This window comes from Monomorium pharaonis, chromosome 3 (assembly GCF_013373865.1).
Source record: "Monomorium pharaonis isolate MP-MQ-018 chromosome 3, ASM1337386v2, whole genome shotgun sequence".
Lineage (NCBI taxonomy): Eukaryota > Metazoa > Arthropoda > Insecta > Hymenoptera > Formicidae > Monomorium > Monomorium pharaonis.
Genome location: NC_050469.1, coordinates 23,414,066 through 23,437,737, shown reverse-complemented (window position 1 = coordinate 23,437,737; position 23,672 = coordinate 23,414,066). Strand labels below are relative to the sequence as shown.

General features: G+C 26.7%; 2 protein-coding genes across 2 annotated transcripts in view; one reads left to right on the top strand and one right to left on the bottom strand.

The window, feature by feature from the left end:
- LOC118644945 overlaps nt 1–20,421 on the top strand; it is a 356,119-nt gene extending 335,698 nt beyond the window's left edge. Inside the window, exon 6 of the mRNA XM_036284921.1 lies at nt 17,583–20,421. Coding sequence (XP_036140814.1) covers nt 17,583–17,645 — 63 coding nt within the window. The 3' untranslated portion in view covers nt 17,646–20,421. The remainder of the gene's footprint in view (nt 1–17,582) is intronic.
- LOC105832088 (putative glycerol kinase 5) lies at nt 9,029–17,692 on the bottom strand. Its single transcript, XM_012672724.2, has 12 exons — nt 17,597–17,692; nt 14,974–15,067; nt 13,072–13,171; nt 12,270–12,429; nt 11,965–12,079; nt 11,585–11,778; nt 11,273–11,399; nt 11,079–11,183; nt 10,665–10,759; nt 10,143–10,306; nt 9,810–9,943; nt 9,029–9,356 (listed from the first exon to the last, which is right to left on the bottom strand). The coding sequence occupies exons 1-12, from the start codon at nt 17,690–17,692 to the stop codon at nt 9,214–9,216; spliced, it is 1,527 nt and encodes a 508-aa protein (XP_012528178.1). The 3' UTR covers nt 9,029–9,213.
- Nucleotides 20,422–23,672: the final 3,251 nt, after the last annotated feature.

The window sequence follows — 23,672 nt, the reverse complement described above, 5'->3', positions numbered from 1 at the left end:
ATCGAAATCACTAAAAGACAATGGAATACTTACTAATTGTCATAGTTATGAGTATAACACTGCAAATTATTGATAATACACTGATTTGATATAACATTATTATTATATTCTACTATACATGAAGTAATGCCAGTACGTATGTGTAAACTCTTCCATTAGGTTGATTTGAGAGTTTTAATGCAATTAATTTTTTGTTAGATATTTATTATTGGGCAAACAACATCCACGAAAGTTTTTGTATCAATTTTCCATACATGAACTTTACGTGACTGTGTCGGATAAGTAAATACATCAGTGTTTGTTTTCCTGGCTTTTCCAGGGATTTCATAAGACAATTATCAAGGCCTTGATTATTTGGGCTCTAAGAGCCTTGATTATTTAGCCTCTAAGGGCCCTCAGTAAAAAAGTGTGACCGGCCTTAAAGGATTCTTATTGGGCTTCCACATTAGAACTCAAAGTTAGAGAAAATTAACAGGGGTCTTGTCAAAGCCCTAACACAATTTCCACATGGGTATAGACTTACGTGTCTCATTATCAATCAAGAATTCGAAATAATGTCTTAGTCAGAATGGTTTAAACCGGAGACGTCACAAAAACATTTAAATCTTCCGTCAAGTACATGTAAGAGCCACAAGGAGACTAAATATATTTTTGTCGCGAGAACAATACGTGTGCGAGAGAGTAAACATTAAGTGGCTTTTATTACTCGGTTATAAATAACGTTTAAATTCTCGGTGTCTTTCATTAGGTTGACGGTATTCGGATTTTTTTTTTATGAAGAACATTTCGGCAATCTCGCGTTTTCTTTTATTCTTTTCGTAATGTAAAATACAAGGTGATTGCCAATCAAATTCGTGATTTTTTATCAACCTGTGTTTGCTCACCACTGAATGATAACTCTCGTGTTTTTTCACATCATTCCTATGCTCTTTTAAACGCGTTTCGAGATGACGTTTCGTTTGCCCAATGTAGGAAGCATTACATGTTGTGCATTTTATGCTGTAAACTACTTCCGTTCTTTTTGAACGATTCGTTCTATCTTTGCCTTTTTTAATAATGCAGTTCAATTTTTTTGATACAGTAAATAATGTATTAGGGTCAAACTTGTTAAAATGATGACTGATACCATCACTAATGCCTTTAGTATACGGCAAAGTTATACATCTTCTGGTATCAAAACCAACGTTTTTCGTTGTCATATTGTTAATTTCGTCAGTGGTGCGGCTTTTTATTTCTTTAGTACGTTTGTTTACGACCTTGTCGATTAAATTCATCGGGAAGCAATTGTTTATTAAAATATTCTTTACTAAAGATAAATTTGTGTCGTGAAACTGTTTCTCTAATTTAAGTTCTTATTAAACCTCTCTGTAAAAACTTGTTTCTTGAGAAAAACAGTTATCTATAATACACGGAGAAAATTTTCTCTTAAAATTTACCCTTAAAATCTGGGATAATGCGTAACCTGGAGGAATTTTAGTATATTTTTTAGTAAAATTACTAAAGGTATAATAAAATTTACTAGACTTTTAGTAAAATTTACTAAAAATGTAGTCAATTTTACTAAAAAGTATAATAAAATTTCTCGAGATCACACATTATCCCACAATTATCAGATTTTGAGGATAAATTTTAAGAGAAAATTCTTTCCGTGTATTAATAATAAAACATTTATTTATGGTATGTTTAATTTCTTATCTTACGTTTTTAACACCTGTACATTCATCTGTATTAGAATAACAATGTACGTTGTGATTGTGGCAAAAAACTGAAAAAAATCAATGCATACAATTATTTTAAATAATGTTATTTTATAGTTTAATTTTCTTTTGTACATAAAAATATGATTAAAAACATAACTTGATCATTTATCCCTACATTTTTTATATTTTAATTTTATAAAAGAATTTTACATTCTATAAAGCTAATTAAAAATTGTAGTTAAAATAAAAAATATCAGTAAAATAAGCTTTAGGATCCCAATTAAACGTTTTTAAGCAAAAAATGTCATTTTTTAATTGTTTTGCTTCTTCTATCTTTTTATTATTTGCAAATTATAATTTTATAATAAAACTTAGCCTTATTTTTAAGTATTTGAATTTTACTTAATAATTTTTTTGCATTAAAAATTAAATACTGTCACAATAAGCATTTAAAAACATTAGAGTGTATTCCACCCTATGTTTTATGAAATTTTGCCGACATGTGATTTCTTTAAGAGTTAAAATATTAATTAGAATTTAATTTTTGTGCTTACGCCTATTATATGTGCAGATAAAAATTACCACTTGCATAATATAAACGGTTTAAAGATAAAAATATTTTTGTTTCTCAAAAATTTAAATTTTAAAATTTATATTTTCGACTTGTTTGGTTTTTATAAAAAATTCTTCAAAATTTTATTTATTTGAGTTAAGCAAATAAATAAGTAACGTACCTTGCCAGTGAGGGAATCATTAATTGAAAAGAAACCAAAAGCAGTGAAATTTAATGATTGAAGAATTATTTGTTGTGTAAACTGATGAATCTGTAAACACATTTATATTCTTATATATGTAAATAGACATGAACTTTCTATTTAGTACATGTGTGTGTGTGTGTGTGTGTGTGTGTGTGCGTATTTATAAATTAAATTTTTTGCAACTAGTTTTTTATAGTATTTTGAGAGAATTTTATAGGAATAATACAGAAAGGAACTTACTTCTTCTTTCAAATTATCATCAATAACAGATCCTTTAAAAGATTGTATAATTTCACCCGTTTTATATGCCTAAAATAATTGTTAATAAATATTGGAATTTTTTACAAATGAATTGCATAATACACATAAGCAATACGCACACTGAGAAAAGTAATTCGTTCAAAAAGTAACAAACGGACATATTTTCTAATACGAATACTGATCTCTTTAATCGGAAAAAACGGATAAAAACCAAAATGACCGATTAAAAGTTATTCGATTAGAAAGTTTCGATCGGATATTTTCTAACTGAAACTTTCTGTTCGAATGTTTTTGATCGGTCATTTAAGCCCTTATCTTTTTTTTTCCCTTTCGATTAAAGAGATTGATAAAGTTTGTTGTTACTTTTTGAATGGATTTTTGTTCCTTTTTTTTCAGTGCATACATTCATGTGTAAAGAATTAAAATTATTATATACTAGCACACATATAATTTAAAAGATAATCTAAATAGATAGAAAAATAAAATTTATATAGGAGAAAGATGGGTAAGATGACGAAGTGGGTAAGATGACGAATAATTTTTCTAAGCTAATAACAAATTTTGACTCGATATTGAACTCATTAAAGACTTTAGATTATTTGTTGTAGTTTGGTTTTAATCGGTCCAAAAGTGAATAATATAATAAGAAAATATGTTTGAAAAGTAATCATTTATACCTCGGTTGATACACTCGTGCAAAGCCAATTTACTAATACAGTTTTAAACGAATAAATGCTTGCCCATAATACCATCGCAACAATATCTTTATCGTTGATAATTATGCGTAAGTTGCCAAAAATTACACCATAAAGATAATAAATAATCGATGTTATTATCGTAAAATGGACTACCAATTGCAGTAGAAGTTGCATGGAATAAACACAATTAATTTGTCGTGCTATTTTTGTAATTTCCAAATGCACATGTCTTTAACAAAAAAATATTAATTATTCTGTGTTTAAGTAATATTAAAATTTTCCTCAATATCTAATTATATGAATAAGCTATAGAATTCATTTTATGTGTAGTGTGATAGTAAAAGTATATAAATGTGTTAAAAGAATTCATTTTTTATTAATGTTTTAAATTATGGAGAAAGCTCTAACATGACTGGTACAATTATTAATAGTATGTGAAAGAACTTACTTTTTTTTCGAATCGTCAATAACAGATTTTTTAAAAGATTGAATAATTTCACCGCTTTTATGCCCGAAATAATTAATATCTATTGTAATCTGTAAAATTATGAATAAATCGTATAATATCTATGTGCAATACACATATTTATTTGGAGAATCAGAATTATTGACATGTACAGGGTGTTGCACTTGAATACAGTGCAGTCTAACGGGTTGCCTATCCGTGCGGGTTGCTATTCCGTCGATAAAAACGCGTGCCGATTTTATCGATGAATGCGTGCACGGAGAGAGCAGGTTAAGCAGACATGCTGTATACGACCCGCAGCCTGCACTTCGTCAACGCGCTTGTGCTAAATCCCTTTTTTAATGTAATAATGACGAGTTGAGAGAATAGCGCTTGAAAGTGTTTTGAATCTGGCACAGTTTGAAAGAAAATAATACCACATGCAAATAAGATAATCAATTTGAATACTCGCCGCAGCAATATTGAATGATAATGTCAGAAGCGAGAAGTTACATGAATTTTTCTTCTTATTTTGTACGCCTGCAGAGATTAATTAATTTTTTCATAGGTCAAACTGCACGTAAGTAATAACAAAATAGATAGCATAATAAGTATTAGCAAAATACCAGGGTTCAATTATTATATTTTTTTAACTTTTTAAATAAAATTAAAATTAATGGTTTATAAAATTAATTTAGTTAAGTTAATAGTTACATAAACAGAAACTCAGTTAAAGTTATTCAATTAAGAGTGAATTAACTCAAGTTAAATTAAAAGTTAATTTTAAAAAGCATCATTAATATTAAATTAAATGGTTATAAGTTATTTAAATTAAAACATTATTACAATTATAATATAGATTATTAAATATATTTAATCTGTAAATGAAATCCATAAATCTATTTCTCTTTGTAAAATTTTATCTTCTTCTTTAGGACGATTTGTAAAAACTTGAGAGCAATAAAAGATTTGTAATTGACATGCATATTTAATTGTTTTTATCTTACGACTTTGTCATATCGAATGTAACGTTCTTGGTTTTGTTTTATTTTTTTGACGATCAAGATCATGTGTATTATATTTATTATATTTATTTATATTTCTTAATATTTATTAATTCAGTTCTCAATGTGACTAAATTTTATACTTTTTTACATTTTATACTTTTTACTTTTTGACTCTGCAATAATTGTTTTGAAATTTTAATTTAAATAAATTATAACTATTTAATTTAATATTAATGATGCTTTTCAAAATTAACTTTTAATTTAACTTGAGTTAATTCAATTTTAACTGAGTAACTTTAACCAAGTTTTTATTCATGTAACTATTAACTTAACTAAATTAATTTTATAAACCATTAATTTTAATTTTATTTAGTTAAAAAAATATAATAATTGAACTCTGGTATTTTGCTAATACTTATTATGCTATCTATTTTGTTATTACTTAAGTGCAGTTTGACCTATGAAAAAATTAATTAATCTCTGCAGGCGTACAAAATAAGAAGAAAAATCCATGTAACTTCTCGCTTCTGACATTATCATTCAATTATATTGCTGCGGCGAGTATTCAAATTGATTATCTTATTTGCATGTGGTATTATTTTCTTTCAAACTGTGCCAGATTCAAAACACTTTCAAGCGCTATTCTCTCAACTCGTCATTACTACATTAAAAAAGGGATTTAGCACAAGCGCGTTGACGAAGTGCAGGCTGCGGGTCATATACAGCATGCCTGCTTAGCCTGCTCTCTCCGCGCACGCATTCATCGATAAAATCGGCACGCGTTTTTATCGACGGAATAACAACCCGCACGGATAGGCAACCCGTTAGACTGCACTGTATTCAAGTGCAACACCCTGTACATATTAGCGCATTACTTAGCGATAATATTCATCTATTTCCGGTAGTATATAGTAACGGTTGAAACTTTATGATAATTACAACTTCTTCCACAACTAGCTTGTAGTGATTATGTTCTTATGTGACTTTGTTCTTTTTAATTTGTTTGAATCGTAAAACTGTACGGGATCAGTATGCAGAGATACGTGACGAAATAAAGAACAATGTATACATAGATTCAAGGATTCATAGCCCAAAATCTTTTTTACAGACCGAATTTGAAAACTTGTTTCAATCGTTATTCATTTTTTCTAAAATTGTACGACTACATTAAGAAATGGTTTTATATTTTCCTAATGTCTGTTATACGTGAGAAATAAATTAATTTAATTTATACACAATTACACACATACAACACACGTCCAGGATTCTGTAGCTTGTTCAAATACTCAACTGTTTGGATAATATTAACAGTACTTAAGTAATAGTATTTATCTTACCTTAGAGTCTGAACGTCATGCACCATCTTGCTTTTGTAATTTTTATAATTTGCTATGATAAGTGCATCAGATGTATCATAGTGTTGATTAACAATCTCGTCATTTAATTTATTTACACAGAGTACTTTATTTTTAATTAAATTGTTTGTTTTCTGAAATTTTTGACGAACACATCTGCCACATTTTAAACTCAATCAGTATTCGAGTACATAAACATAGGCATTATACTTTTACTTGTTTATTGTAAACAATTTTTAAAGAGACATTACTCTGATAAATATTTTAGGATTCAAAAAAATTTTAACAATTTTAATTCTTTGGACAAGCTTCTTACAAAATATTATTTAAGTATTATTTTTTTTTTTTAATATATTACTTGCCTGACAAATGAGGCGAAAGTGAAGTCTACTACAGAACTTATTATAACCGGAAAACAAAAGCATATGGTTTGGTAAAGAGAAAACCAGAGTCTATAGTTAGTATTGCTATATCCCCATAGCGTAAACGTAGTCAACATTATTATTATGGTTACTATCCAGATAGCCATATGAAACAAAATATTGTGATAGATTTTCTCGTATTCTTTTTTTATTCCCAATACCTCCAAAGTATTGTCCACTATATCATTCCTCTTTATTATACTATTTATAGCCTTAAACATTGAAATTTATTAATAAATTATTAAATTTATTCTATTATTGAATTATTTAGGGACATAAAACGTTATAAATAAACGCAAATATACAAAAAAATACACACACGCAATACGTAATATTGCTGCAATACTTTACATCACAAGAAGAATATTTGAAAAAGAGAAAAGGATTATTGTACATATTTTAAAATTAGTTGAACTTAAATGTTTCTGTAATCTATTAATGCAATTTTACATAATTAACCATTTGCTAGATCTCATTTTACAAAGATATTGTTACATACCTGTGATTTTCTCCAAAACAAAATTATAGCCAAGACTGCAATTAAGATATTAATTGCCATGACAGTCAACTCAAATGTCGCAAAATCATAGAAAATTTTTTGGAAACTGAAAATTCCTTTGTAAAACAAAATTAAATATCCTGCCAGCATAATGATAACATAAAAAGCACTTAGAAAAAATCGTGGACGATTTATTGGTATTTCAAATACTCCCATGCAAAATATACAGTTGAGCCATATGATAGGCATAAAAGCTTGCTTCAAACTTTTTATACTCGACATCTTTTTAAATTTACTATCAACCTATGAACAATAAGTATATATTTGTGCTAAGTTCTACTAAATTAACTTATTGTAAATAAATTTGTGTTGGATTTTGAAATATTATATGCAGAAAATTGTTTGAACGATAAATTGTTTAAAAAATAAGTCTTTAATAACTTAATGTCACTTATTGCAATTGCGAGCGTGACCAAATTGTTTTAATTTTAAAGTGCAGATAAAATACGTGTTTTATCTACTTTACGTTTGTAAGAACTAAAAAATTTTGACTTGAATACTTGTCTAGCTTTTTATCTTTAGTAAACGTTACTGGCATGTAATTAACAGTTAATAAACGATCTCGCGTGTTGATATGATACAAGCAGCTTACGTAGTGTACGCTATTTTATTATTAAACGTTAATTTTATATCAGTAAGGTACAATGTTTTCGATTACTTGGTTTAGTTAATCTAATATTCTAATTGCTTTATCTTGCTACTGAGAAGCATATTTAACTATATAGGTGCAGTAATTGTAATCTAAAATCATCTCTACCTCGACACTTTGTTGTAATTATTTCTTGGGATAAAATCTATAATTATATGATCCTGTGCCTTTAATTTTAACTAAATGAACAAAGATTTTAATATTTAAACAAATTATATTAATAAGAAATAATTTCATACTACAATATTTACAACTTTGAAAAATTAGAAATACATAATACTTATTCTTTATATTTAAAAAAAGTCTGAAAAAACTCTTACATTTGTTACAGTGCGAGAATTAATTCGTCTTTAAATGAGTAACAAGAAGTTTGACTTTTAAAATAAAAATTTATTAACAAAAAATCACTATTATATGTCTTTACTTTCTAAAGTACGATTAGTGAAAAATTAATAAAGTCAGTAAAAATACATTGATTTCCCCGTGATAGACTTGTAACTTATCAATCAATAAAATATATTAATCTTTCAATGATAATACTCTAATGTCGAAACCGAAATTATTAAAAGTGAATACTCAGTAATTGTCACAATTATAAATGTAGCACTGTAAATCATGGATAATACACTAGTTGCCACTTACATTTAATTGTCGTTACATTTTTTAGTTCAATATATTTTTTATTTATTTGTCTATAATTAACTATAACAAATTATAAATTTTATTTGATTTATGGCACATCAAATATAAATACTTTCGTCTCGCATGCTGTAAACAATATTTTTCATATTTCTATATACTGTTAAAAATGAGTTTTATCAGATTTTTGATAGAAGGGTCAGTTTCATCAGAAGTCTGATACGTACCCCGTAAACTCATTTTATCAGAAATCTGATGAAAGATCTGGTGACTGTAAATATCTTATTTATTTTTAATTTTTGTGCACCTACCTTCGCGCAGGCTGCCTAAATAATATTATATGTGTATTGAAAGCATGATAAATGACTGATATGCCTTTCTGTATATTATTTCAGTATTACACAGTCATTTGTTGCGTTTTTACAATAATTGATATTTCTCATCTCATGTAAGTAAAAACAATTTTACTTGTAAATAATTTCTGTGTACAAATGGTTATGTTATATAATAATATATAATAATATATGACAGTGACTTAATTAAAAGAAATTTCTGTATATTTTATTATTTCGTGACAAAAATAAAAGTTGTACTTCGTCTTGCCCCATGTTTCCTTATATTTATTCATATAATATCAAAAATATATTTTTTGCATACATATCAATTAGTAATTTTTTACATATATATAATTGTTAAAAAATTGTTAACTGAACATTGTCGTCAGTACCAATTTTTAAAGCGCTCTACTGCACGTTTCCATTGTCTTAACTCATGTTGATAAGATTTTTGCGATTCTTTATTTGGTTTGAATATCTTGTCTGTTTGACGAAGTTCTAACAGTTCTTCTCTGTTTTTCCATACTCCTAAAATTAAATAACGCATTAAAGATTATTATAAAAATGCATTTATACGTGTTTGATTGTGTAATTTTTAACGTTTGATTATTATATAACAAGTAATAAATAATTTTCTTTGTAGTAATTAATAAACGATTTTTCTATATTTCATTGTATATCTTAATATTAAATTAAATAAAGCATAAATAATAAAAAAATATATTAATAAGTAATTGATTCTTATAAATTTTTTTTGTCTATTTAAGCGTATACAGGGCATCCAAGAATTTGCGTGAAATGTACAATGTGATTCTTTGTGTCAGAAGAAGCAATGTTTTCTTCTATGATAAAATTGCAATTAGTTTTCAAATAAAAGTAATTAAAAGTTATAAAGCGATAAAAAATAAAATTTACAAATATAAATTTTATGTAATATTATATTAATAAATTAAACTTAATAATGAATAAGATTTTTTGTACCACGTTGTAAACCAGCCAAGAAAGCTACCCCTAAAATGGCCATCTCGACAGATATTGGGCGTTCGACTTCCAACCCCGTCGAATCAGCCAACGATTGCATAACAAAATCATTCTGGGAAACTCCACCGTCAACTCTAGAAAATGACATATTAGTATGAATAAGTGCGTTATATATGTATATACATATATACATATATATGTACACACATAAACGTTGTGTTTACGTAAAAAAAGCATAACTTTTATAATATTATACGTAATAAATTTTTCACCATTATTAACTGAACAAATTATGAATATACATTTTTAATTATATTATAATATGATTTTTACTTTATTCTTCGAAACGTGAAAGAAGTTTCCTTGCATAAGCATTCGTAAAGTAGCTGTATTCTGAAAACGAGACTTTCTAATAAAGATCGAATAATATGCTCTTTCTTTGTGGTTGGCTTCAATCCAAAGAAACCAGTTGCAGCTGTATAATCATTTATAGGCGCCTAAAGCAGTAAAATTAGTAGTATAGTGAGATTTTTCGTGCGGATGCATTGCCATTTTCAGCTTTATTATATTTTCATATATATCAATGGTCTTTTTTATCTGAATTTTATGAAATAAACGTAATAAATAAATATATATGTACACACACACACACACACACACACACACACACACACACACATATATGTATAGTATATATAAAATATACAGATATAAATTATTTGTGTATATTAAGAAAATTTAAAAAACAATTTTCTTAATTTAACTCTTAAAAAACGTTAATTTTTTTGAAAAAAGATTTTGATATATAAATTGATATCAGAAAATATAATTTACTATAATAATATATTTACATACTTGCAATCCACTGAATGCTGGAACGAAATAAACTCCATCAGTATTATTAACCGAATTTGCTGCATTAGATGTTTCCGAAATATTATCTATAATTCCTGCAAATGTAGATAAAAAGCAATATATAACAGTATATATATATAATACTCCCAGATAACTAAAATATTACTTTTTGCTTAAAAAATTTGCGTGTACAGTATTTTGTAGACATATAAAACAGACATATAAAATATTCATCCAAACATTATGTTGTATAATAAGAATATTGATATTATATTTGGTTAATTATTGAAAATTTGAAATGTTAATTAATACATGATTTAATTTAATATGTAAATTTACAAATTTGATATATAATTTAATATATGATATTATAATTATATAAATTTTTCATAATTGTATAAAAGTGAATAATACCTATTGATTTAGCCCATTCAATTAGTATACCGGTGTCACTTGAAGATCCTTCTGCAATATATATTAATTCTTTTCCGATTTTCCACCCGACAACTGGATAAAGTCCTATAAATAGTTTTTATTTTAACTTTATGTTTTTCTTTCAATTAATGAATATATTGTTAGTGATGTGTAATACAAATTTGCCAAATTACCAGCGACAGATGCGTGTGGTTCTTGTCCTGTATTAACATTTACAAAAGTGCCTGTCCCCATAGTAACCTTGAGATCGCCAGGCTTAAAGCATCCTGAACCAAATAAAGATGCTGCTTGGTCGGCCATCTAATTTTATCGATATGAATAAAATTAAAGGAACTCGTTAAGTCCTAAATTGGGAGGCATCGTACATATATTTAATATATTAAAAGGTAACATATTCAATAATTAACTAATTGAATTCAACAAAGATTTAAAATTAATTTTTTAAAAATATTAAAAAATTTTATGGCTTATATTGAATTCCTTACTAAGCAACAAATGGGAATTTCAGCTCCGAATATGTTTTCGGGCATAACTCCGAAATTGCCTGCTGTATCAGTCACCTTCGGAAAAATATTTCGTGGTAGTTTTAAAATATTTAACGCCCAGTCTGCCCATTCCATCATAAATGGATCGAAAATACCAGTAGCTGAGGCACTTGAAACATCCATTATATGATTTCCTACAATAAACTTCTGATTATTAATCGGATTAAGCAATTATCACTAATATCACTATGCAGTAGAGTTGGGAAATTTTTTTTCATTTTATGAGAGAAATTATATACTACAGTATTATAAAAAAATATGAAATATTATAATAAATTAATAAGTATAAATTTAAAAGCCATAAGTATAGAATATTTTACCTGTCAATTTATATAACAACCAACAATCTACACCTCCATATGCCACCTCATCAGCTTGCGCAGCTTCTCGGAGACCTGGTATATTCTCGAGAACCCATACTAATTTTAAAGTAACCTTCAAATTAAAGTAAAGTAAATTAAGATTAATAATCATTTTAGATTAATAATTATTATAAAAATCTAAGAGTGTTCTGTTGCAAATTATATTAATAATTGTTAAAATTTAATGAAATAAGACGATCTAAAGTTTTAATTTAAATTTGATAAAATAAGAACAAGAAAATCAATTGGTAAATCATTTTAACCTGCATATTCATAAATTTCAGCACGCTGCCAGCTAGAAATCGTTTTTTCCTTGTAATTGTGTACAAGAAACTTGCGCCTATTCTTAAACCTTTCATTGTTAATGATCGATTCCATTCGTCGACTAAGGCGGCCGCTCGTTGATCCTTCCATGTTATAAACCTGAAACAATGATAGTGCATAAAAAGTATCTTTTAAAACTATTTTAAACAACAATGTTTTTTATATGTGTATAGAAATTTGATTTACAGCATTGTTTTTATTATCTAAGAATCTTTGAGAAACACTTTGTCTAGTTCAAAATAATTTTGTAAACTAGTATAATTGTGAAATTTTATTCAAAGTGAAATTTTTCTGAGACATTCGTCGTCGCGCGTTTAATCAGAATAACAGAATGTCAGCAGACTAGCAGCAGAATATCAAAAAATGTTAGCAGACTTAACTCATCTGAGGTCTCATTCCGTTAACAGAACTTGTTGACATTTTACATCAGCAGAAATTTTACATCTGCAGAAAGCAAACTTTGTTACAAAACAACCTGCTGATTTTCTGCTGCTAATTCTGACAGATTACTATTGTGCATAGATCCTGCTTACGATCCTGCTTACGTCAGATTCTATCAGCAGGTTTTACTCGATTTCGGCTATCAGTCTGCCGTATAGAAAGTCAATCATTTCTGACAGCAGTTTGTTAACATCGTCAGATATTACTAAATCTATTTGAAATTTGTTGTCTTCCTGGCATCAGATTTTGCGCATAATCTGTCTCTTCAGATTTGACTGTCGAAACGTTTGGCATTTTTACCTGTGATAATATTTTCCAGTTTTTAAGTTCCAAGTAATAAAACTAGCACGTTGCGATGAAATTCCAATGCAAGCAATATTTTTCGGATCGATTCCGCTATCTGCAATCACAAATAAAATGAACTAATCTATTATAATTACTGCTGCAAATAATATATACATATATATATATACATATATATAAAACGTATGATAAAACAAAAAACAAGCTAAATATGTGAAGAATATTTCGTTGATTACGGAGACAAAAACCAAGGCTAAAGATATTTCTAATTTTTTCTTTAGATCTATTCTTTCTCTTTACAAATAAAAATGAGAAATTAAAGATAATATAACTAAATATTTGGAATATGAGGTACCTATAGAGGGATACTTACATGAATTTTAATTTAAAAAGAAGAAAAACTAATCCATTATTTATTAGGTCGATATTTTTCAGAAAAGATTGTTTATTTTAGTTAACCAAAAAAATTGCATTCTCGAAGTAAGAAGATTACTTATATATACTTTACAAATCCTTTTAACAAATACTTAATAGATGAAAATATATTCTTTTTTTTTTTAAATATTATTTCAAACTGTAAGAATATATTTCTTTTTATGGAACTTTTAAACAATTTTATACAGTCTATTTATTAGTTTTTGCAACTGTTTATATTGTTATAATTTATAATTTATAATTTATAATTTAATCTGTATCAATGCATTACACACAATACATTTTGGAGCATAACCTTGAATGTCGTGATATTTAAATAATAAGTAAGATAGTATTGTAATAAAAAATTACTCAAAGAATGTAATTTAATTATCTAAACAACGTATATGCTTTAAAGATTTGTATTTATTAATTTTTTACTTCTAATAGTTAATTTTTATGATCAGCAGAAAATAGTGTACATGTTTTAATAAGATTTTATATTTTAAATGTATGTTTTCTTTTGTATTAATGAAAAAATAATTATAAAATATATATATATAGTACAGTCTATAATATTTTATCTTTTAATTATAAATTTTTACAAAAATTAAGAATATTTGATATTAATATATTGTTTAAAAGTTATTTCAAAAAAATTCTTTTAAATTTTTCTTTAGAATGTGCTTATCTTTTTAAAAGTACTTTAAAAATAAAAAAATTCTTAAGTTGAGAGTACAATTTTTTTGGTATTTGATGTGACATAAACTCAAAAGAGGTGTGACTTCAATAAAACGTAAAAATATTGATAGCGAAGTCGTATATGAATGTCAAGCATTCATTATTTCTTACTTTCAATGCGATCCGATTGGCGTCATCTCGGTTTACGGTGGATATCTCTAGAACAGATCGAAATACAGAAATCAGGTTTGCCACACTTTCGATGTGTAGCCAAAGATTCAACTCAAGCCGACGCTAATTACAGTTGATGCTATTATGTAAAAATTAATAAATATTAATCAATATGCATATAATGATTATTTATAATCTTATTTTTAATTAACTATAAAAAAATAATATTGTATGTAATTTTTTACTAAATCTAAAAATTTGAAAATGACAAACAGTATGTCGTCTTTTATGAGCTTTATCCTATTTATTTATAATTAATAAGAAATTAAAATCAATCACGGCTTAAATTGAAGCTTTATGCATCTACTGAAAATGCGTGAAACCAAACTTTTCTGTGTTCATCTATTCCAGATTATGGTTCGTAGAGTTTCGAGAAGATCAGCGTTTTAAATACCATTTATATTTTCAAGTTTTTTATATCTCTTTTTATTATATCACCTTCATTGGGAGAAAAATATATCACAAAATAAATACGTGCGCGTGGAAGCTATAAGCTTTGCTTTCTATTGAAAAAATGATTAAGAATGTGTTTATCAATTTAATTCTCGAAAGATGATGCTATTAGTAACTTACGATTCAATGTATCCTTGATTACTTTTACTATAATCTGCCATAGATGATCGGGATCTATCTCTACAAAGCCAGGCTCTGGATAAATAAGATTTACCTAAATTGGAACAAGTTTTATTTTCATTTTACTTTGTATGTTCTTATTTTATTTATTTTGTTTAATCATTGTTTTAATTTAATAATTTTAAAATTGCAAAGTAATATTTATTTCGATTCGTATTTTTTTGGAGAAAAATATCAGGAACAATTTTTTATTGTAAATGTTTCCTTTAAATTTTGAATTATAAATATCATTATATCATAAAATAATAAAACATTCCGTACGAAGTTTGAAAAAGTTAACAAAAAAATTAACTGTCGGTTTTTTAGGAAACATTAAAAAATTGATTTATATGTCATTATTTTCAAATAAGTAAATGAAGAAATATTATTGTACGCTGCACACATCAAAAACAAAATAATAATAAAATGAGTCGGGAAAGAAGCCGTTGGTTGGAGAAGAAGCCACTTTGATTATAATTTTTTCATAAATTAGAAGAAGCTGTTTTGATTGCGCAACTGTGCACTTATTATTAAGAAGCTGTAGCTATTAAAAGAAAATCTGACATTAATAAAGATTGACTGAGATTTGAAATATGTTCTTTATAATATTGTAATAGCTAAGAGCTGCAATTTGATGCCTATTTTAAAATAGTAGAATAACCGTTATACATTTTTAAATCATGTTTCATGGCAATCACATGGTTGGTATAGATTATATTTTGTAAAATTATTATTATATATATGTACAAACTATTATACAATATCTTCTTCTAATTTAGGTATAAGATTACAGTTTATAGATGACATAGTTTTTTAATTTTTTTATTAAAATGATATTATAAATTTAAATTTTAAGAACTTTATATATTTAATTCTAACCATTTCAAATTTGAAATGCTATTTAGTTTTATAAAAGTATATAAGAAATTGCTTCTGAAATTACCGATTTATGTTTTATCAAAATATGCAACTTCTATTACGTTATGCTATTTAAATGCTTGGAGAATCTTTTCTAAAAAAAAGTAGTCCTACTTATGTACTTATATTAAGAATATCAATTTTGTAGAACTTAACTATTTTTTTTCCAAAAATATCGTAATTTTAATTACATTATTTGTATTAAAAAAAAAGTTAATTTATTATACTTTAATTCCATCATGTTATTTTCAAAAAAGCGTAAATAATGTGATATCTTTTATTAATCTTAAATAAAAAAATATAAATTTTCCACTAATCAAAGTATATATATATATGCTACCACACTGAATTATTAATTATATAAAATTAATATGTATTGTGCATATATGTGCACTCGCAGAAGAGTATTAAACAGTTGCATGCATATTATAATGTTGCATGTATATTAATATATGTGTTTAATATTTTTTCACAAAGGCACACTGCTGCAAATTATTATTTTTTACTTTTTAATAATAAAAATAGTTATTTGTAAATGTACTATGTTTGAATAATTATGATTAAAGATTCTGAAGGGGTTCCTTGAGTGTGAAATAGAAAGTATTCTATTCTCAATGGTAACCTTCGTCTCGTTGATGCTGAAATCGATGTTTAGCATTTATAAGCAAGTACAGTCTGCTATGAAGTTCTACTATGTACTGTAGTTCTGTTATATCTGACTTTATTAATTCGTGGAATTAAAGAGTTCCGCAGAAAATCTTTATGCTGTGTATAGTAAATGTATAGCCTTGAAAAGTATTATATCTCTTTCCGCTTCTTTCTGTACCTGCTTATGTTAAGTAATATTTTTCGCGTTTCTCGAGAGAAATTGTAATCAGTTTACTCCAAAAAAAGTATATCTTTTTTCCGATATATATCCATCTTTCTGATATTTATATTTACATTGTATGGAATTATCTCTGAATTATCACACCTCATGATAATTTAAACATAAATAACAAGACTTCTCTGGCAAGGAAATGAATTCTGTTATTACTTGAGTTCACGCCATTACATAATTTTTTGCAAACTCATCACAAAAGACATTGTTATTATTCTGTGATTAAAAAGAAACATGTGTGTAATTTTTTGTAAGATTAGTTATTTATTAAGCAACTTAAATGTGTAATACAAAAATAGAGATTAAAGATAAAAAGATAAAAATAAAGTATACTTGTTTATTTTTTACTACTTAAAAAATTACAGAATTAATTAAACAAAAAATAATATGTTAACATAAGTATTTAATAATACTTATTTCTAATTTATCTTATTTATAAGTGTGTTACTAAAACAGTGAGATATAATTATTTGTTAATTTATTTCGTCAATATAAAATATTATATTTTACAAAGTATGTTACTTGAAACAGTAAACGTGAAATACAGTTAATAAATGTGATATCAGATTTTTTTAGTAATATCTCCTATATATCTTTTTTCTTATCTTTCTTAATCTTTCATAAGATTGAAATATATTAATATCAAATTTAATTTCAATTGAATAATATTTAAATTTTAAATTTAAATGCTAACTCCAATTCCAATTTAACTTATAAGTTATTAATTAAATTATTATAGGAAATTAATAGGAACTGATCGATTTTTTTACAGGTGTCGCAACAAACCTTCTCAATTGAAGAAGCTACTGTGACCGCCTTTTCATTCAGGATATGAAAACGCACCGTAGTAGTACCAACATCGAGTGCAGCAACATATTTCATGATAACACTTTGCTCTTCTCTAAATAAATTAGAAAATTCTACGTTGATTTATTTACGCATTCACACACATTCGCACTCAACCTGATTGTGATCTTGAACTGTTGGATTGTGGCGCCTAGTACCGACTGGTATCGATCAACGTTCGCTATGCAACTTTTACCTTAAGTGTTACAAGAAGAAGGAGAAGAATACGCTACGTGCAATAAGAAAAAATTAATTATTTGACTATTAATCGACTTAAATCGAGGCTTGCTTGTTTGCTTATCGTGACTTGGCTGTTTCCACGCGTGGCCTGGTAGGAAGTTTTATCGGCACTACATGGCGCGTCATACAATATGATGCGATGAACTCCCGGCTCGTACTCGCCGGCAGTGCAGAGCGAGTGGGGCACATAACAGATTATCGGAACGAGTGTACCGCATCGGGTTTGCTTCTTGCTCATTATGGCTGAAACACGCTGTTAGAATGTCTTTAAATTCATTTACTTGCTAATGTTCTCTTCCACGTGAATCTAATCAATAATCTGATTACTGTAGAGGTATTGTAGAGCCACAGGTATTGCAGCCATAGTATTCGTTACAGTCACGAAGAATGTATCACTCAAAGAAAGCTATTCTATAATTAAACGACATTTAAAAATATTTCTTACAAACTTCATTTTATACAGTTTTTTCTATATTGAAATAATTAATCTGAAATTGGGAAAGTATAACTGCACTTAATATCTAAAACTCGCTATATATTTTGCACAATCTTTATTTTTAATTTTATTTGTAGTTTTAAATAATAATAAAATCTTTTTGTAGAATTAATTTTAAATCTAAGAATAATTCTGATTATTTTAAACATATTTAAAAACGAAATAAAATAATCTGGCTAGTGAGATACGCTGCAATTAATAAGATACACTATTGGAATTAACAAATTATATTAAAAATAATACAGTATTAGTGCAAACGTTTTAACTCACTTTGAATGATCAGCAGTGACATTTAAAAACAAACGCTGAAAATTTGTTTTGAAATAGAAGAAAAATTTGAAAGAAGATATGAGAACCAGTGACATTTTATGACAGTACTAATAGCTATTGCGTTTTCATTTAAAAATATTATCTACGCAGTAACGAGTTTAATTTGTTATTTGATTACTTGAGCTTTAATCATCGCATGTCTGTCATTCGCACGAGAGATGTAAAATGATACATTATGTCACATGAATGTTACCTATAATTGACGGAATAAATTCAGAATACTTTTTGTGTGCACAAAATTTAAGAAATTTTGAAGATTTTATTCATGATTATGTAATATCTTATTTTTAATTTTTGTTTGATTGTTTGATAATTTTAAACAAGATGCTTCTGAATAACATAATAAAATTTTATCTATATTATTTTTTTATCACGAACTATATATATATTAAGATTAATATGCAATAAGATAAGGAAAGTATTGGACTTGATATTTTGAATGATAAAATAATAAAATAGGTAGTTATTATCAGCGGTTAAGTATATAAAAATAGCCACTGCTATGTTACATATAAATGTGACATTACCAAGCTTGTCTGAAATTTTTATGTCAAGTGAGTTTTTAAGTAAAATATTTAACGAATTAAATTTCCATTGAAAAATCTAAGAACACTTTTCTTGTACAATGTTTATAAACTTTTGATTTTATGATTAGTACGAATAAAATAAATGTAACCAATTCCGAGATCTTAAGATATATTATGCAAGAAATAATATTTTCTGTCATACATAGAAAAAAAAGACCGAGGCTCGATAGCACAAGAAGCAAGTTGACAATACGTTTCATTGACGTATTTATAACAAATGAAACAATGGAAAAGTTCTTACAATTGTGTGTGTTATTTTGATTAATAATAAGTAATTTGTTATAATAAAATAATTTATACAATCAATGTATATAGAGATTAGGAACGTTGTTTCTTTAAGACGTTGCTCATGCGCAAGTGAGAAAAGTGTGAATTCAATTACACCTTAACTTTAACGAAACGCTCTATATTTAATATTTTTATATTAAAAAGCGAGCTATGTACATTTAAAATAGTATACATTTATTTTTCTGTCAAACAACATTTTGCTATTATTAATCAACATAAAATAATTTTAAAAGTTATAGTCTTTACAAGAAGTACGTATCTGTGCAATCCGTCTTTTTATTTCTATTAGGTTTTCATTAATTTAATATGGAGTTTGTTGTATAGGTATCTTACATTGTAATATATTATATATTAATTAATTCTGCTATTAAAACAAGTTTGCCACATGCACACATTTCGTATATTTTAGAAAAAAAGAATTATTCAAGAAAACTATATCAAACAGAATTATTCCAAACATGAAAATATAGAAAAAGATTTTATCACATTAATATAATGATAATAATTAATTATTTAAAATTTAAAGATTATTTAAAATTAAAAAATTTTGAATACCAAAATTGTAAAAATTGTACCAACGAGCCCCGCCTTCCATATATTTTTACAGCAATTTTGTTTGTAAAGAAACTTTCGTGACAAACTTTCTCAATGTCTAGATGCAATATTATTAAAATTAGGTAAAGTAAGAAAACATTAACACGCACGCACGCGCACACGCGCGCACACACACACACACGCATACGTGCGCGCGTGATAATTTTTGATGATATAAACGAAACAGACTGAAAGAAAGGGAGAGAAAGGGAAAGGAAGAGAAAGAGGAAGATATGGAGAAAAAGAGAAAGTGAGAAAAGTGAACGAGCGAGAGAACGAGAACACATGCACGTTCGCACATTCCCTCATTCATTTGCGTTCACATTCACATGTAAATTGACAGTGCATTCAAAAATTGATTATAAAATCAAGCAACAAATTGCGCATACAAACTTAAAGTGCCCGAGTCTTATTTTGATATACATTTCTATAAACATATTGCTTTACTTAATGATAACTCAATGATCTTTTTACTTTATAATACTAATTAATATTGATTTTCCTGTTTTTATCAAAAAATTTCGAATGTAAAGTCAAATATGCGCAATTTGCAAAAGTTTTAGTATTTTACAAGAAATTCTAGGATTTTTGCGGAAATTAAAAAAATTTTTGCAATGAACAATAATAAAAACAGTATTTAAATGATAAAAATAAATATAAAAAATTTTATCTTTTACCTTTGTATCAATTTTCTTAAATATTTACAATTTAAAAGTTAATATTAAGGACAATAAAATGCAATTTGCAAAAGTAAATGAAATAAAAGACAGATATATGTTAATTATTTATTAATAATAGTTTTATATAATATGTTTTCTCGAAGTTAATGTGTTCGACTGTTATTATATGTATAATATGGGAAAAATTTAGATGATTTTTTTGTAGTTATAGCTACAAATATTAAATTGCTTATAAGCAATTTAATATTTTGGTTAGTAATTATCACTTAAGTAAAAATTATCTTTGCGCAACTAGACGGAAGTAATTGAAATTTCACTAATATAATTTATTGATTAGTATAATTTGACTAGTATAAAAATGTTTTAAATAGCTAAAATAGCTAATTGCAATTTTTAATTATGTAGGATTAATTTGAAAAAGTAAACGTAAAATTAAGATTACAGTCCAAATAATTTGATCTTAATCGCGGATTATGAACATACTTTTTTACTTAGAATAATATTAAATTATAACGTATTTTATGGTTCACAGATTATATATTCTCATTCTCTAGTTACCCACTTGATTCGCGTAATATTATAAATATCGCGAATAGTAGAGCGAAAGTTACCTGCATCTTTGAATATTTTGTTATTATTAATGTGACATTGCAACGGATCGGTGACATGCGACGGATCGAGTTCGGAACTAATTGTAACTTTATTAATTAAATAAAGCTAAATTTATATTGATTTTGTATTTATATTCCTTATAACAAAATCTAAATTATTACTTAATATAAACTTCTTAGAATGATATTCTTTTGACTAATAAATATTTTAACCTTTAACATACACACAATGAAAAAATTACATAACATACACACACAAACAGGGTAAACGATACCCTAACCACTTAAAACGGTTTTTGCGTTTAAAGCATTGTATCTGGAGATCTAGAACAATTTATGTGTATTCTTTGGACAGTCTAAAACTACGCCTAATTGTAGAAAATAAAATTAAATGAAATTTTGCACACCCCAGTATGTATGTTAAAGGGTAATGTTTTTAGTAATGCAATAAATAAAATTTGATTATTATGTCTAATGTAGATTTTCTTCGTTTAAATGTTATCTCATTAATGTGGTTGAGAAATTTTAATTTAAATCACCTTTACTCTTTTGCGTAAACCAATGATAATGAAAATACAACAAATGTAATAGGAAAAACCGTATTTTCGTATTATATCTACATAAAATGTTTTTATAATGAAAAATAGTATATAATGGTAATTGCATTTAATACAATATATGAAAATAGTATATGAAAATAATATACAATATTTGAATAAAATAAAAAAGATTAATTATCTCATATATTTGTTCCATCAGATGATTGTCGGGAATTAATTGATTTTGTTATGTTTAATTTAATTATTGTAGATTTGTTTATATTTTCTAGAACTATTAGCTTATTTAGTTATCATAGAAGTAAGTTTTTAATACAATTTTTAAATGATTTATGAATATTACTAACAAATTTAAAAAATTAATTATATTTCAGATATTCATGTAATTCTAATTTTATATTCTAGCAGATAACTTGTAGAATAAGTGTAGGAAAAATGGTAAGAATATTTGAATAATTTCTCCAAAATTGCTATAAATTGCTACAAATAAAATAATCTTATTTGTTTAAAAAAATTTTGAAAAAATAGATAATTAAAAAAATTATAAACATAATATAAACAATGATATTGTATTTCATTATACATATGTATTATATGTTTATTATCAAAAGAGGAATTTTCAATAATATCAAAATTACGCTAAAATTACATTTTTGTCAAACGAAATATCCAAAAATTTTTATATTAGAAATAAAAACAGCAAAGATGAAATATTTACACAATACTGAAATAACAAAAACTATAAAACTACAACTAAGATAAAACAAAAGTCTTCAAATTTTTTGAAACAAAAAAGTTTTTATATTTTATTTTAATTATTATATAAAACTAGCTATTCCCTGCCACGCGTTGCTGTGGCTCTCTATTTTTATGCTACGTTTCTTTCAAATTTTCTTTACTTTCGTTGTTTAACTTTCAAGAGCCTTGCTTTACTGTTGCTCTTTTCATTTTATTTTTAAATAAGCATTTATCTATCTTTAATAAATCTAATATTCATTTATTCACGTACTTCTAACTTTTTTTTTAAAGCTGCCATTGATTTAGAAATCCATTCAAAAGACTGTTTTAAATAAGTTCTTTTTTTTTTCCAATAAAATAACAGCCATCTTTATTTTTCTTATTACCTTAATTTAAACACAATAGAAACATTCTTCGCCTCTCCGGTCTCTCCCGTCTCTCCCCGTCTCTCCTAGTCTCTCCCCGTCTCTCCCGGTCTCTCCCAGTCTCTCCCCGTCTCTCCCGGTCTCTCCCCGTCTCTCTCGGTCTCTCCCGGTCTCTCTCCGTCTCTCCCAGTCTCTCCCCGTCACTCCTCGTCTCTCCCGGTCTCTCCCCATCTCTCCCCGTTTCTCCCCATCTCTATCCGTCTGCTCAGACGGGTAGAGATGGGGAGAGACGGGGAGAGACCGGGAGAGACGGGGAGAGACGGGGAGAGACAGGGAGAAACGGGTAGAGACCGGGAGAGACGGGAAGAGACCGGGAGAGACGGGGAGAGACCAGGAGAGATAGGGAGAGACCAGGAGAGACGGGGAGAGACGGGGAGAGACGGGATATATAAAATTCAATAGTTTATAGTTTATTGTATTAATTGCTTGAAATAATTATGTACTAAATATTAGATTCTTAATAGTAATAT

What these genes read in the sequence shown, in the direction of transcription:
- LOC105832088 (XM_012672724.2), bottom strand. Translation starts at nt 17,692, where the DNA reads ATGAAATATGTTGCTGCACTCGATGTTGGTACTACTACGGTGCGTTTT. An exon ending in AAATTCCCATTTGTTGCTTA is followed by an intron (nt 11,400 to 11,584) that starts GTAAGGAATTCA and finishes CGATAAAATTAG; the next exon opens with ATGGCCGACCAAGCAGCATC. An exon ending in TGAATGGGCTAAATCAATAG is followed by an intron (nt 10,760 to 11,078) that starts GTATTATTCACT and finishes CTACATTTGCAG; the next exon opens with GAATTATAGATAATATTTCG.